A 13,428-nucleotide genomic window follows, 5' to 3' on the forward strand; every position below is an offset into this window, starting at 1 on the left:
TTAAGGCTGCACAGAAGACTGTGGGGAGCAGCCTTCCCACCACCTCAGACCTCGACACTTCACAATGCAGGGGGAGGGCACTCCGTATCATGAAGGACTCCACTCATCCTGCACACAATCTCTTCCAGCCCCTCCCCTCAAGCAGGCGGCTGAGGAGCATTCAGATCAAGACCACCAGGCTCAGAAACAGTTTCTTCCCTGCAGCTGTCAGACTGCTGAACTCGAGCTGCAATTCAGCTTCATCTTATATATATATATTTTTTTTTTAACTTTATCAGCACGGTGGCGCAACTGGTAGAGCTGCTGCCTCTCAGCGATCAGGTCATTGGTTCAAACCCTGGTCCAGGGGCCTTTCTGGGTGGAGTTTGCATGTTCTCTCCGTGCATGCATGGGTTTTCTCCGAGTGCTCCGGTTTCCTCCCACAGACCAAAAACATGCATGTTAGGCTGATTGGTAACTCTAAATTGTCCCTAGGTGTGCGTGAGAAAGTGAATGGTTGTTTGCCTCGTTTGTCTCTATGTTCTCTATGTGGCCCTGTGATGGACTTGGACCCGTCCAGGGTGTACCCCGCCCCTCGCACAGTGATTGCTGGACATGGGCACCGGCGACCCCCGTGACCCAAAATGGAATAAATGGGTAAAGAAAATGGATGGATGGATGAATATATATATATATATATATATATATATATGTATATATATATTACAAATATGTAATAATGTACAAATATATATCATATTTGTACTATTTTGTATTTATTTATTTGATAATTGTTAGGCTTCTTGATCTGGGACCTGAGTCCAAATTTCATACCACTAACATGCAACTGTGAGCTGGTATGACAATTAAAAAATCCTTGAATCCTAACTATAGGATTTATCAAAAAGGAAATTCTTAAGCCCAGTCTTAAAACTGGACAATGTGTCTGCCCTACGGACAGAAACTGGAAGTTGGTTCCACAAAAGAGGAGCCTGATAACCAAAGATCTTCCTCCCATTCTGCCTTTGGAAACTCTAGGAACCGCGAGTAAGCCTGCAGTCTGAGAGCAAAGTGCTCTGTTGGGAAAATATGGAACAATCAGATCTTGAATATAAAAGTGAGCTATGTTGTTGAGAGCTTCGTAGGTTAGAAGTAAGATTTTGATTTTAATTTATAGTATAATATAATTAATAATTAATAATAACATATACTTTTATAAATGGATAATTCTGCTTTACAAAATACAACAAGTAGGCTGCTAAACAATACTGTGTTGTTGGCCATGAAAGTTTAAAACGAGCGTATATAAATGTTGTCCAGCAGGTGGCGGTAATGCGGCCACGAACGAGTCCAGCCGAGAAGAGCCGAGCGGATGTGATGGATGACGTCAGCATCAGGCGTCGTTTTCAAAGCTCGTTAACGGCTGTTGTCTTGGTGCGGTTTGTTTGCGCTGGTTTACAACTCAGCTGTGTTCATGAGTTCATCTCTTCGGTAGTGTTTGCTCCATGGCTCGGTTATAAGAAGAGGCCGATGTGTGTGCAGGTGAGTGCGGGCTCTTTATGGGTGCTTAGCCGCTAACTGTTAGCTTTTCTGCTAGCTCTTCTGACAGTCTGTTTACTCCTCTGAGCCAGCTGTCTAGTTTAATTACCTAAAGTATAGATAAATGGTAAACTTATATAGCGCCTTTCTATCTTATTTGAAGATACTCAAAGCTCTTTACAACAATCAGTGCCTCATTGACCCATTCATACAGCTCTATACTAGATCAAGCTAACTGAACAAATCATTCTAAAGAGACTAATCAGTGATTTAGATCACATTCATACACTGATGGGACACACGTCTTGCCCAGGGACACTTCAGCATGTGACAGCTGGTGGATTCGAACCCCCAACTCTTGCATTGGAGGACAACTGCTCTAACCACTCAGCCCCTATAAATAATAAAAGTAGAACTGTTTAGTTTTCTTGCCAAAATATAATTAATTTTGTTCAGAAAAGCCGGGTCACATTTGTCTTCATTAAGTTGTGTTGGACCTTCAGATATTTTCTGTGCAGTAGTTTGTTGTATTGATGGTGTTGTTTTAATGTTATTTTAATGTTGTTTTAATGTTATTTTAATGTTGTTTTAATGTTATTTTAATGTTATTTTAATTAGCTGTTTTTAACATTACACTTCAGGTTTACATTTGAATATGTAAACACGAAATATCAAAACGTGAAAAGGCTTATTTGATATTAAAAACATCAAAATGTACATGTTACTTTTTCCTCATCGATGTTTTGTTAGAGATTATGAATGTTTACATTTATTTCTTTTTTTGATTTTTAGGCTGTTTCCTATCTCGGTATTTAAAACTGACAATATTATGGAAAACCTGGATTTTTCAGAAGAAGAAATTCAAGAACAGCTGGCACTCCTTGGCTATAAAAACATCCCAAAACACAGGTTACTGGAGTTTAAGCAAGGTACTCTCTGTTCCTCATGTTGTTGTAATTATGCACCTTGTCAAGAAATCTGTATTCGGTGATAAATATCTAAGTATGGTGTTTTTTTTTCTTCAGTTTTGTAGAAAATAACTTTTACTTCATCTGTGTTTGTCGTGCCAGATCTTGATGAACTGGTGCGACATGGCCAGTGGAAAAATGTGTCTCCTGCAACTCTAATAAGCACTAAAACCACAACAGCCACAACTCATTCAAGTCCTCCAGCTTACACCAAAGAAAAAGGTCAGCTCACTTAGTGAATGAGTCGCCTATCTGATTTATTTTTGTTTTTAATTATCACTTCCATCCATTATCTTTACCTGCTTCTTCATTTTCAGATTGCAGGTTAATTATCACTTGACTTTTTCAATTGTTGGTTGTATTTATGCTCTTTACACCCCTCTCCTCAGTAAGTACATCTTACTTTGAAGACTCTGGGAAAGGATTTTTCTTACATGCACAAAGAACAAACCATCAGAGAAAGGTTAGTGTGAAGTGCATCCCAAAATAAATAATTCACACTCTCCCTCTTGCTGAGTTTAATTGTTTAAAGTTATATTATTTTCGTTTTGGGAATAAAAAAACTTAGTTTTTTTTATTTTTATAAATCTATCTTGACTATATTGTGAGGCTTGTTTTGCATACACGTGTTTGAAGACTTCCTGACTACCAAACTCACCAAATAAAACATAAATATTATGTGACACACAGCCGCTCACCACTCAGGAGAACAGAAACCATGGATCGCAGCAGGGACGCTACGAGTCATACGCTCAGCATTCTGTGGCTCCAAAGCTCCAGCTCTGTCCGGGTGCTCCTAACAGGTTGCAGGTGGAGCCCGACACTGAAGACACCCTGGACTCACTGCTGTCAGACAGCTACACCTCCACCTCAGATCTGCAGGAGAGACGGTTCATCAAAAGAAAAGTCCTAAGGTGGGTTGAAACCAGAACGGAATAATCCTTCTTTTGTCCCACAGCCAGGAGGTTTGCCTTTTATAGCAGCAACGTGAAAAACAAACGTCACAAATCTGTACAAATAGAATGAGTATGAACTAAAATGAGTTTATAGCAGAGTCAGAGTTTCTCTATTTGTCATTCTCACCCCATGTAGTACATGTGATGGAACGAAATTGTGTACACAGGGTCTCAGTTACATCCAACAATAAAATGTAAAAGAAAAACAGTAATAAGATCTAAGATATGAACTAAGAACTAAACTAACAAAAAAATATGCTAAGCACTAATGGCATAAAAGCAATACGCTGAACAGCAGCATGAACACGAGTCTGTGTGAGCAGGTGAGCACGCATGAACACAGCAACATGAAACGGATCAGCAGCAACATGAAACGGATCAGCAACATGAAACAGATCAGCAGGAACATGATGTGATTTTCTCCTGTTCACTCTGCTGACACACAACTGCTCGGCTAGACACGCCAGCTGCCATATAGTGAAGTTTGCGGACGACACAGCAGCAGTGGGACGCATCACAAACAATGATGAGTCCAACTACAGAGAGGAGGTGGAACACCTGGTGCAGTGGTGCAGAGGCAATAATCTCTGCATCAATGTGAAGACGACCAAGGAGATGGTGGTGGATTTCACAAGGGACAAGGATCCTCTTCATCCCCTACACATCAGAGGAGCAGCTGCTACAGGTACCTGGGGGTGCGATAGGTAATTCCTACCTTAAAAGAACCAAACTGACACAAACGTTAGATTTCAACTGAGCTTTTGCAAAAGGAGAGCACACAGTCACAACTGTGTTAAAGCTGTGAGCTGAGAAAACTCAAGACTTTCAGCATCTGCTCGTGTTTTTATTGTCACACAGAAAGGAGTGAAAACTGGACATCTTGATTATACAGGTAGTTTAGATTACACAACAAGGGCAAGGCGGTCTAGAACATTTTGATTAAACGCTTACAGTAATGTGTTTCTGATACCATTGTATCAGTTAAATTCTGCTTCGTACGCACAGTTAAGAAAAACAGTGACAGTGTGAGATTGATCAAATATGAGTTATGTATAAACCCTGACATCTCTGGTTTTACAAAAGAAAAAACAGTTCTCAGAAACTGCTACGTGGGTGAACTTTTTATCAGTTCCTGTCAGTTGGTTTAACTTTACAAGTTCACAGCTTTACGGTCAAACAGACATTATTAGACAAAGATTGATAACATTTTTAAGATACGAAAACCCTATCAGGGTGCATATATCCAGTGACATCACCTGGAGAGCCAACACTTCCTGTCTGATCAAGAAGGCCCACCAGTGTCTCGACTTCTTCAGGAAGCTGAAGAGAGCTGGACGGGGGAGCTCTGTCCTGAGGAGCTTCTGTCGCTGTGTGGTGGAGAGCGTTCTCTGCAACTGTATCACCGTGTGGCACGGCAGCTGCACTGCTGCTGAGAGGATGGCTCTGCAGAGGGTGGTTAAGGCTGCACAGAAGACTGGGGAGCAGCCTTCCCACCACCTCGGACCTCGACACTTCACAATGCATGGGGAGGGGACTCCGCATCATGAAGGACTCCACTCATCCTGCACACAATCTCTTCCAGCCCCTCCCCTCATGCAGGTGGCTGAGAAGCATTCAGATCAAGACCACCAGGCTCAGAAACAGTTTCTTCCCTGCAGCTGTCAGACTGCTGAACTCGAGCTGCACTTCAGCTTCATCTTACTTTTTTAACTTTATTTATTATATATATTTGTACGCTTTTGTATTGATTCGAGTCCAAATTTTGTACCACACACATGCAAATGTGAGGTGGTATGACAATAAAAATCCTTGAATGCTTGATTTTTTTTCTTAGTGATTATTTTGTTAGAGATTCATGAGTCTAACAGCCTCAGGATAGAAGCTGTTCCTCAGCCTGGTGATTCTGCACTTTATGCTCCTCAACCAACTTCCTGAGGGGAGCAGAGCAAAAAGTGTGGGTGAGTGGGGTCCTTCATGATGCAGGTGGCCCTCTTCCTGCATCTGGAGGTGTAGATGTCTGTGATGGTGGGGAGGCTGACTCCAACAATAAAATCCTACAACAACAACAACAACAATAAAATAGTAATAAAATCAGCTTTTTTTTGTCTGAAGTCCATTATTAGTTTCTGACATACTTTTATATTCTAAGCTGACCAAATGTCAACATTTTGATATTTAAACTGTAAGAAGTGTCACAAGAACCAAGAGGTAAAGAAATGGTAGAATGGTTGCCAGTGGCTTATGAAGACCGTTTTGGAGAAAATAATTTTGTAAGCCAAGCTCACCAAAATAGGAGATAATATTTTAAACATTGGCCACACAGCTTGCTGGTCACACTCATTCACTGAGCCTGCAAGTGAAAATTAGCAGATTTTCTCTAAATTTGGAGTCTCCAACTAGTCTTCACCATGGTAACCACAAACATAAGAACAGATAAGTACCACTAAAATCACAAATGCAACCGTGTAGGATAGGTTACATGTAAATATGTTAAGTTTGTTGTTTATGATCCGTTTCTTGCTGCCCACCTGGTTTCCCCTTTAGGAAAATAAAGGTTCTATTTCGTATAAGCTTCGCCCTTTAAGGCTGTCGCTTGGTGGGTTTATCCCGTTATGCGGAGCGTTGCACTGAAAAATTTAGTCCACGCCCACCTGCTGTGTGGGCCCTACCCGGTCCGTATAAATTACGTTAAGAGCGGGAAATCGGCTCCCATTTTTTCTTCAGCGAGCTAATAGCACTGTCAGAAGAACAAAGAAGGAAAATTGTGTAGATGACCAACCTTTAAGAATGCTTGGCCCGGCAGTCGACCTCCGGTCGTCCGGTGAGTTCTCCTCCCCAAGGAGAAGCTGACGAGCAGTCTTATTTCAAGGTAAGCGCCGAGGAATATTTCTCAGTGACAGGTCACTACACGCTGGACAACGCCATCTTGTAATTTTCCTCTTATCGCGACCCTCGGAGCGAATCGGATGGTTCCTCCGGGACAGGCGCGCTCAGCTGCAGCCCCCCGCTGCTCATTCCCTCCTGGAGAGCGTAGTGTCGGTGGAGGGGGGCTGAGTGAATGCTCACCCCATCGCACCTCGTTTCGCATCGGCGATCACACCGCTCCCGGCCGACGGCGCCCTCAGGGGTTGCCCGGCGTAACCCAGGAGGCGGCTGACATGAAGGGACCCCTTTTTTCTACGTCCCACGCCTTTCCCGCCAGTTCAGATGATCCAGCGGGAAGGTTGTTTACTGGGTTCCATTCCGGCTCACCGTCTTGATCCATATGGCCTCGTGTTCCAACAGGACGTCCTACGGGCGAGGCCACAGACGGTTCTTTCCTGGTGGATTGGGGGAGCCGGTCTCCACAGTCCGCACCCATCACCAGAGTGGAGGGGTTCACCGAGCGGGGCTATCCCTCGGTAACCCCCCTTGAGCCAAGCCTCGTGGAAGCTTTCGGAGCGAAGCTGTCCAGGTTGGAGCAGCGTCCCGTCCCTCCTGGGAAACATGACCAGACGGTGACCACGCTCTCCAATCGAGCCCATCAATGTGCTTTTCAGGCAGCCGCAGCTAACAACAACGTGGCGCTGCTAGCATATAGCATGTCCAAGAGGCTGGAGGCCGCAGACCTGCCTGAGGAGACCAAGAGCTCCCTCTGTAAGGCAGCCAACGCCATCCTCAATATGTGTGCCTCTTCTACGGGTTGCCTGTCCAGGATTGCAGCGTGGATGACGATGATTCAACGATCTACCTAGCTCGGTCTCTCCCCCTCGCTGCCGGAGAAACTGCACAAAGACCTGATGGAGGGCCCCATCACGGCGGACGCGCTGTTCGGGAGCAGCTTCAAGCCATGCTGGCGAACTCGAAGCAGTCGGAGGAGGTGTCAGAGGCTGTGCGCCACCTCATCATGCCGCGCGGCTCATCCCGCCCCCCGGCCCGCTGGAGAGACCGTCGTGAGCAGAGGCAGAAGCAACGACGTTCCACGGCCGCGGCGGCGTCTCTCGCTCAGCTCCAGCCCCGCCCGTCAGAGACCAGCCCTCTTCATCCTGGCAACCAGCAGTTCAGCGTTTCCCCAGAGATCGCCTGCAGACAGCGCTCTGGGCAAACAAATCGCAGAGCTCAAGGGGGAGAAGATTTAAAAAATGACGGTCTGCGGAGGGTGTGTGTAAAAGTGACACGAAAGTTGAAATAAATCATCTTTCAATGATCAAAGTGTCTGTTTTTAGCCAGTCTGTAAGCTCGGATGAACTCACAGCGGCTGCGCACACATCCTCCTCACATAACAAGCCGGTGTCCTTAAATAAAGTTTTTTTAAACTCACCGTCGCTCCAAGACATGACGAGACGCTCACACGACACGATGGTAAGCGAAATAACTCGTTGTCAACCCGAGCTGCACGATCCCCACCCAAGCGGTGTCAAACGCGCACTCGTGCGATGCAAACAGCCTTCATCCAAACGGTGCTGTGTTGATGATGGTGCACACACAGCTCCCGGCGCTCACCGACTCACATCGGTATAAATGTGGGACCGCAGGCCGGGTCCGGTGAAGGTCCTCGTTTTCAGCAAATCAACACACGCCTCACTGAAGCAAACGCGTGCGGCCGCGATGTGGGCAGCCATCACCCACCGCCTCTCAGCGCTCGGCAGCTCACGGCAGCATAAGCATGAGACAGCTGAACGAACCCAGTGACTAGTCTCGCCTCCAGCGAGAGCGGCGCGCGTCCCTCCAGAGAAAACGTGTGCTCCCGCAGGGCTCGCAGCCTTCACTCTAACAGCACGGCGTAGATGAAGTCACGCCCTCCGCCTCTCAACGTTCGGACAGCGACGTCGAACGCGCAGCCCCACGGCGTCATCAGCTGTCACACGCTTCGCCTCAGCACACACCGGCCCACCTGTACATGAAGGTTGGTCCGCGGTCCGAACGCAGCGCACAGGCGCGTTCAGAGCCTTTTCGAGGAAGCCTCGCCTTGGGTCACGCAGAAAACATTCCTGCGACACATGACAGCGGTTGAGGCGGCGGACTGGTGACATCCGTACAAAACATGACGCATCACTTAAACGCATGTTCACTCCACGAACGTTACGCAGAATGGCTAAAAACATGCTCGCCGGACAGATGGATGGACAGGGTGTTATGCAAAGATTACAAGTTACAGTTTGCAACCCGACCCCCTCCGTTCGGAGGAGTTTTAGAGATGGTCCTGTCATCACCAGACCAAATCTCATCCCTAAATGCAGAAGTCCAAGAGCTTCTGATAAAAGTAATCTCCAGGGTTCCCAACGGAGAGGAAAACACAGGGTTTTACTCACGTTACTTCCTGGTTCCCAAACGGACCGGAGGGATGAGACCGATTTTGGATCTGTCAGCTTTCAACAAGGCGATCATGGACAGACCGTTTCACATATTGACAACCAGACAGCTGTTGGACAACATCCAGGGAAACGACTGGTTTGTTTTCCGTCGACCTAAAAGGTGCTTATTTTCACATACCGATCATCTCAAAACACAGAAAATTCCTGCGTTTCTCCTTTCAGGGGATGAAGTATCAGTACAACAGGCTGCCGTTCGGGTATTCCCTCGCGCCTCGTACGTTCTCAGTGTATGGAGACAGCTCGTACGTTCTCAGTGTGTGGAGACAGCCCTGCATCCGTTACACAGAGCAGGGATGAGAGTTTTGTTTTACTTGGACGACCTGCTGCTGCTGTCACGCTCCAGACAGGAAGCAGTGATGCAGGCTCAGGTGTTGACATCACACCTGTTAAATCTGGGCTTCGCCATAAATTGGAAGAAAAGCTTGAGTTTCTCGGCCCAGACAATTGTTTATCTGGGAGTGGAGTTAAATTCAACCACCATGAAGGCTCGTTTATCACAATCGAGAATCGACACTTTAAAAGACCAGCTCCGCCATGTAAGACCTGGCGGAGTGGTAACAGCTGTCTCCGTCATGAAGCTGTTAGGAATGATGTCATCAGCTCACACAGTGGTCCCGCTGGGTTTATTACACATGAGACGCCTCCAGAGGTGGTTTGTGCGTCTGCGTGTGGATCCAGTAAAACAAAAGAGACGGATGATCACTGTTCCCCCCTCCGTGAGAGCAGACCTCCGACACTGGGGAAACACCCTGGTTCTGTCGGAGGGAGCCCCCATCAGCAGACCCACGTCACACGTGTCAGTCTTCACGGACGCGTCGCTGTCAGGCTGGGGGGGGGGCATGCCTATCTCAAGCAGTAGGGGCACTGTGGCCCCATCACACATCAGCCCACATAAATGTTTTGGAGTGTCGCACGGTGCTGAACGTGATTCAGCACTTTGCTCCCGTGCTACAGAATCAACACGTGTTGATTCACACAGACAACAAGGTGACTGCTGCGTACATAAACCACCAGGGGGGTATGCGCTCAGCCCAGATGTTACACATTACGCGAAAGCTTCTGTGTTGGGCTCACCAAAATCTGCTCTCCATCAGAGCAGTTTACATACCCGATGTTCTGAACAAAGGGGCAGATGTGATGTCCAGGGGCGGTCCACGTCACGGGGACTGGACTCTCCATCCAGACCTGATGACTCAGACGTGGCAGAAATTTGGCAAAGCAGCTGTTTGCGACACGAGAGAACGCTCAGTGTCAACTATGGTTTTCCCTGAGCTCGCGAGACGAACCACCGTTGGGGGTGAATGCGTTTGCCCACAGCCCATGGCCCAAAACGCTTCTGTACGCGTTTCCTCCACCTCCTATGATTTTACGGTTCCTGAACCGAGTTCAGGAGGAGGGATTGACAGCTCTCCTGGTGGCCCCCGAGCGCGTGAACGCACCATGGTTCTCAGCCCTACAACGCCTGTTATCGGGGCGCCCGTGGAAACTGCCATGGAGGGAGGATGCTCTCCTCCAGGCAGGAGGAGCGATCAGGAGTTACCCAGAAATAGACCAGCACCTGTGGGTCTGGCCACTGAGCAGTTCCGCTTAGAGAGGGTGGGTCTCCCACAGGAGGTAGTGCGCACAATCCAGGATTCACGTGCTGTATCTACCACAGCGCGGTACATATCAAAGTGGACAGTTTTTCAGCGCTGGTGTACAGAGAAAGGTGTAGAGGCCATCTCATGCCCATTAGGCGGCGTGTTGTCTTTTCTACACAGCTGATGGACATGAAGTTGGCATTCAGCACGATTAAAACGTACGCTGCAGCCATCTCTTCCTGCCTTGAAGGGTTCGGAGACAGAACAGCTTTTAATCACCCGCTGATGAAGCGGTTTCTAAAAGGCGTACAGAGACGCAGGCCTGTTTCACGGCCACTTGTGCCACAGTGGGATTTAACGCTGGTCCTGCGAGCCCTGATCAAAGCTCCATTTAAGCCTCTGGATCAGGTTCCAATTAAATTCTTCTCTTTAAACAGCCCTGCTGCTGGCTTTAACATCCGCTAAGTGCGTTAGTGTTTTATCTGCCCTCTCTGTCGCTCCGTCATGTCTTAGAATTTAGGCTGACGACAGCTCAGCTGATTTAAGACCAAACCCAGCTTTTATGCCTAAAAACATCACAAGCTCTTTTAAATCAAGAGAGATATCGTTGGAGGGGTTTTTCCCTCCCCCCCACAGATCAGAAGAAGAAGCATCTTGCCATCTTCTCTGTCCGGTGTGGGCGTTGACGTGTTACATAGCGCGCAAAGCTGTAATGCGCCAAACTCAACATTTGTTTGTGCATTATAGAGATGCACCTGCAGGTCGCCCGTTATCCACCCAGCGCTTGTCACACTGGCTGTGTGAGGCCTTTTTCTGAAGCCTACAGAGCATCAGATTTAGAGCCTCCTGTCAACCTCAGAGCACACTCGACCAGGGGTATCGCATCTTCGACTGCCTTGCATAATGGTATGACAATGCAGGACATTTGCACTGCGGCCGCGTGGTCAACACCCTGCTCATTCATTCGCTCTTATCTACGTGATGTGACGGCCCGTTCCATGACACATTCTGTCCTTAGTGCACTAACAGAATGAATATTGTTTTTTCATGGAACTCTGTTTAAGCTCACATCTGTCTGCATGCTTCACAGTGTGAGATGTTATCAGTCACAAGTTGTGTCTGTTATTTTGGTTCTATTGTCACTAATCAGTTCATGACTATTGTTACCAATCAGTTCATTTGATTAATAATCAGTCATTTGTTATTATTAATCTGTCTATACTGTTCAGCCATGAACGCATAGTTACACAACATGCGTCTGTGCATGGCACATAACTACGCGATGCGTAATTACGCACATGGGGAGCTGAGTGACAAGACGTTTTTTGGGCAAGCTTCTGCTTCATACGGTGTTCGAATGGACCCAGTGAGGCGAGGACCACATCTGCTTTGCCCTTAACCCACCAAGCGACAGCCTTAAAGGGCGAAGCTTATACGAAATAGAACGTTGGTTACGTACTGTAACCCCAGATTCTATGAGTATAAGCGTAGCCCTTTAAGCGTCGGGCCTCACTGGCTCCTAAATGGCTGAAGAAAAAGCTATTTTTGGGAGCCGATTTCCCGCTCTTAACGTAATTTATACGGACCGGGTGGGGCCCACACAGCAGGTGGGCGTGGACTAAATTTTTCAGTGTAATGCTTCGCATAACGGGATAAACCCACCAAGCGACAGCCTTAAAGGGCTACGCCTATACTCATAGAATCTGGGGTTACAGTACGTAACCAACGTTTCGTTGAACTGTGCAGTCTTGCAGTTGTTGACTAACCAGGTCTGTAACAAATCTGTGTTTGTCTTCTCGTCTTTAGGAAACACAAAGGAAAATCTCTCGTCTGTGATGAATCCGTCTACAGTGAAGGCTCAGGTAACAAAACAAGTTTTTTAATCATCTGTATTGAGTGGTAATTATTAACTGATTATATTCAACGTGGAACAAAAAGTAAGAAAAATTGTTTTGGGACAATGATGTTTTTGTTGTTACAATACTTTTTGGGAATAAATGTTGGAAATCCTGTTTGTTGTCTTCTAAATGGTGTCACATTTGTTAGGAAAATGTATTTGTGGGTTGTGCCCATGAAAAACTTGACAAATCATCTCTTGCATTACTAAAGAGTTTATTCTGCTGTTGTCTCTTGTTCTGAGCTCCTGGTACTCCAGGGGCTGCTAGTCAGGCCCTGGTGTCATCATCTCTGAGCATGGACCCTGATACAACGATCACCTGTTGTCTGCTTCAAACATTTCACTGATCTGGATAGACTTGGAGCAGCTGTAGACAACTTCAAGTTGGTGTTCTGGACAGTTTCTTTTTTTTTTCTGAAACATTTCACCTTCCATCCAGAAGGCTTCATCAGTCAAGGAAACACACAACACAAAACTGATTCTTCCCCCAACATCTTACTCCAAAGTGGAACAAACCAGATGAAACCTTCCGTATCGAAGGTGAAACGTTTCAGCAAAAAAAAAGAAACTGTCCAGATGACCTGACTGAAAATTGTTGGATTGTAAACCTGGATTATTGCGCATGGACTTTGTTGGTTCTGCAGAAAAGTTTCAACGTTTGTTTGGAGTAAGCTCTGGTATCATCTCCAAACTGAAGGTTTGTTGTTCCATCTTATGAGGGAGGTCACAGATGGACCGTGGGCATTTCTTGAGATGACATTTTGCAACCATTAGCATTCTCATATCTCCAGTCTGGAACCAAACCGTCCTCTAAGATGTAATGCTCACACCCCCACAAAGCGGGGGTTTTCAGAGACCACCTCCAGCATTTGGAAGTGGAGAGGATGGAGTGCCCTGCATGCAGTCTTGACCTGAACCCCACTGAGCACCCGTGGGATCAGTTTGGGGGTCTTGTCTGTTCCAGTGTGATCAACACAATCCCAGTAATTGACTTCCTGGTTAAAGACTGGGAACATCCCACCGTAGCTGGTGACCAAGCTGGTGAGCAGCATGAGGAGGACGTGCCAGGCTGTTGTGGCTGTGTATGTTTCTTCCACAGCCACATTGGAGCTGCACCTGACACAGGTTGTCTTGAGTGTGGTCTGGGTACAATGA

The 13,428-nt window shown here is 46.7% G+C and overlaps 1 protein-coding gene across 1 annotated transcript in view; it reads left to right on the top strand.

Annotated features, from left to right (window-relative positions):
* The first annotated feature begins 2,333 nt into the window (after positions 1 to 2,333).
* The window catches only part of hyls1 (HYLS1 centriolar and ciliogenesis associated), a 20,071-nt gene continuing 8,976 nt past the window's right edge, over positions 2,334 to 13,428 (top strand). Inside the window, exons 1-5 of the mRNA XM_037690618.1 lie at positions 2,334 to 2,447; positions 2,589 to 2,708; positions 2,876 to 2,949; positions 3,177 to 3,400; positions 12,183 to 12,238. Coding sequence (XP_037546546.1) covers positions 2,348 to 2,447; positions 2,589 to 2,708; positions 2,876 to 2,949; positions 3,177 to 3,400; positions 12,183 to 12,238 — 574 coding nt within the window. The 5' untranslated portion in view covers positions 2,334 to 2,347. The remainder of the gene's footprint in view (positions 2,448 to 2,588; positions 2,709 to 2,875; positions 2,950 to 3,176; positions 3,401 to 12,182; positions 12,239 to 13,428) is intronic.

The sequence above is a fragment of the Nematolebias whitei genome, chromosome 16 (assembly GCF_014905685.2).
Source record: "Nematolebias whitei isolate Nwh7 chromosome 16, NemWhi1, whole genome shotgun sequence".
NCBI lineage: Eukaryota > Metazoa > Chordata > Actinopteri > Cyprinodontiformes > Rivulidae > Nematolebias > Nematolebias whitei.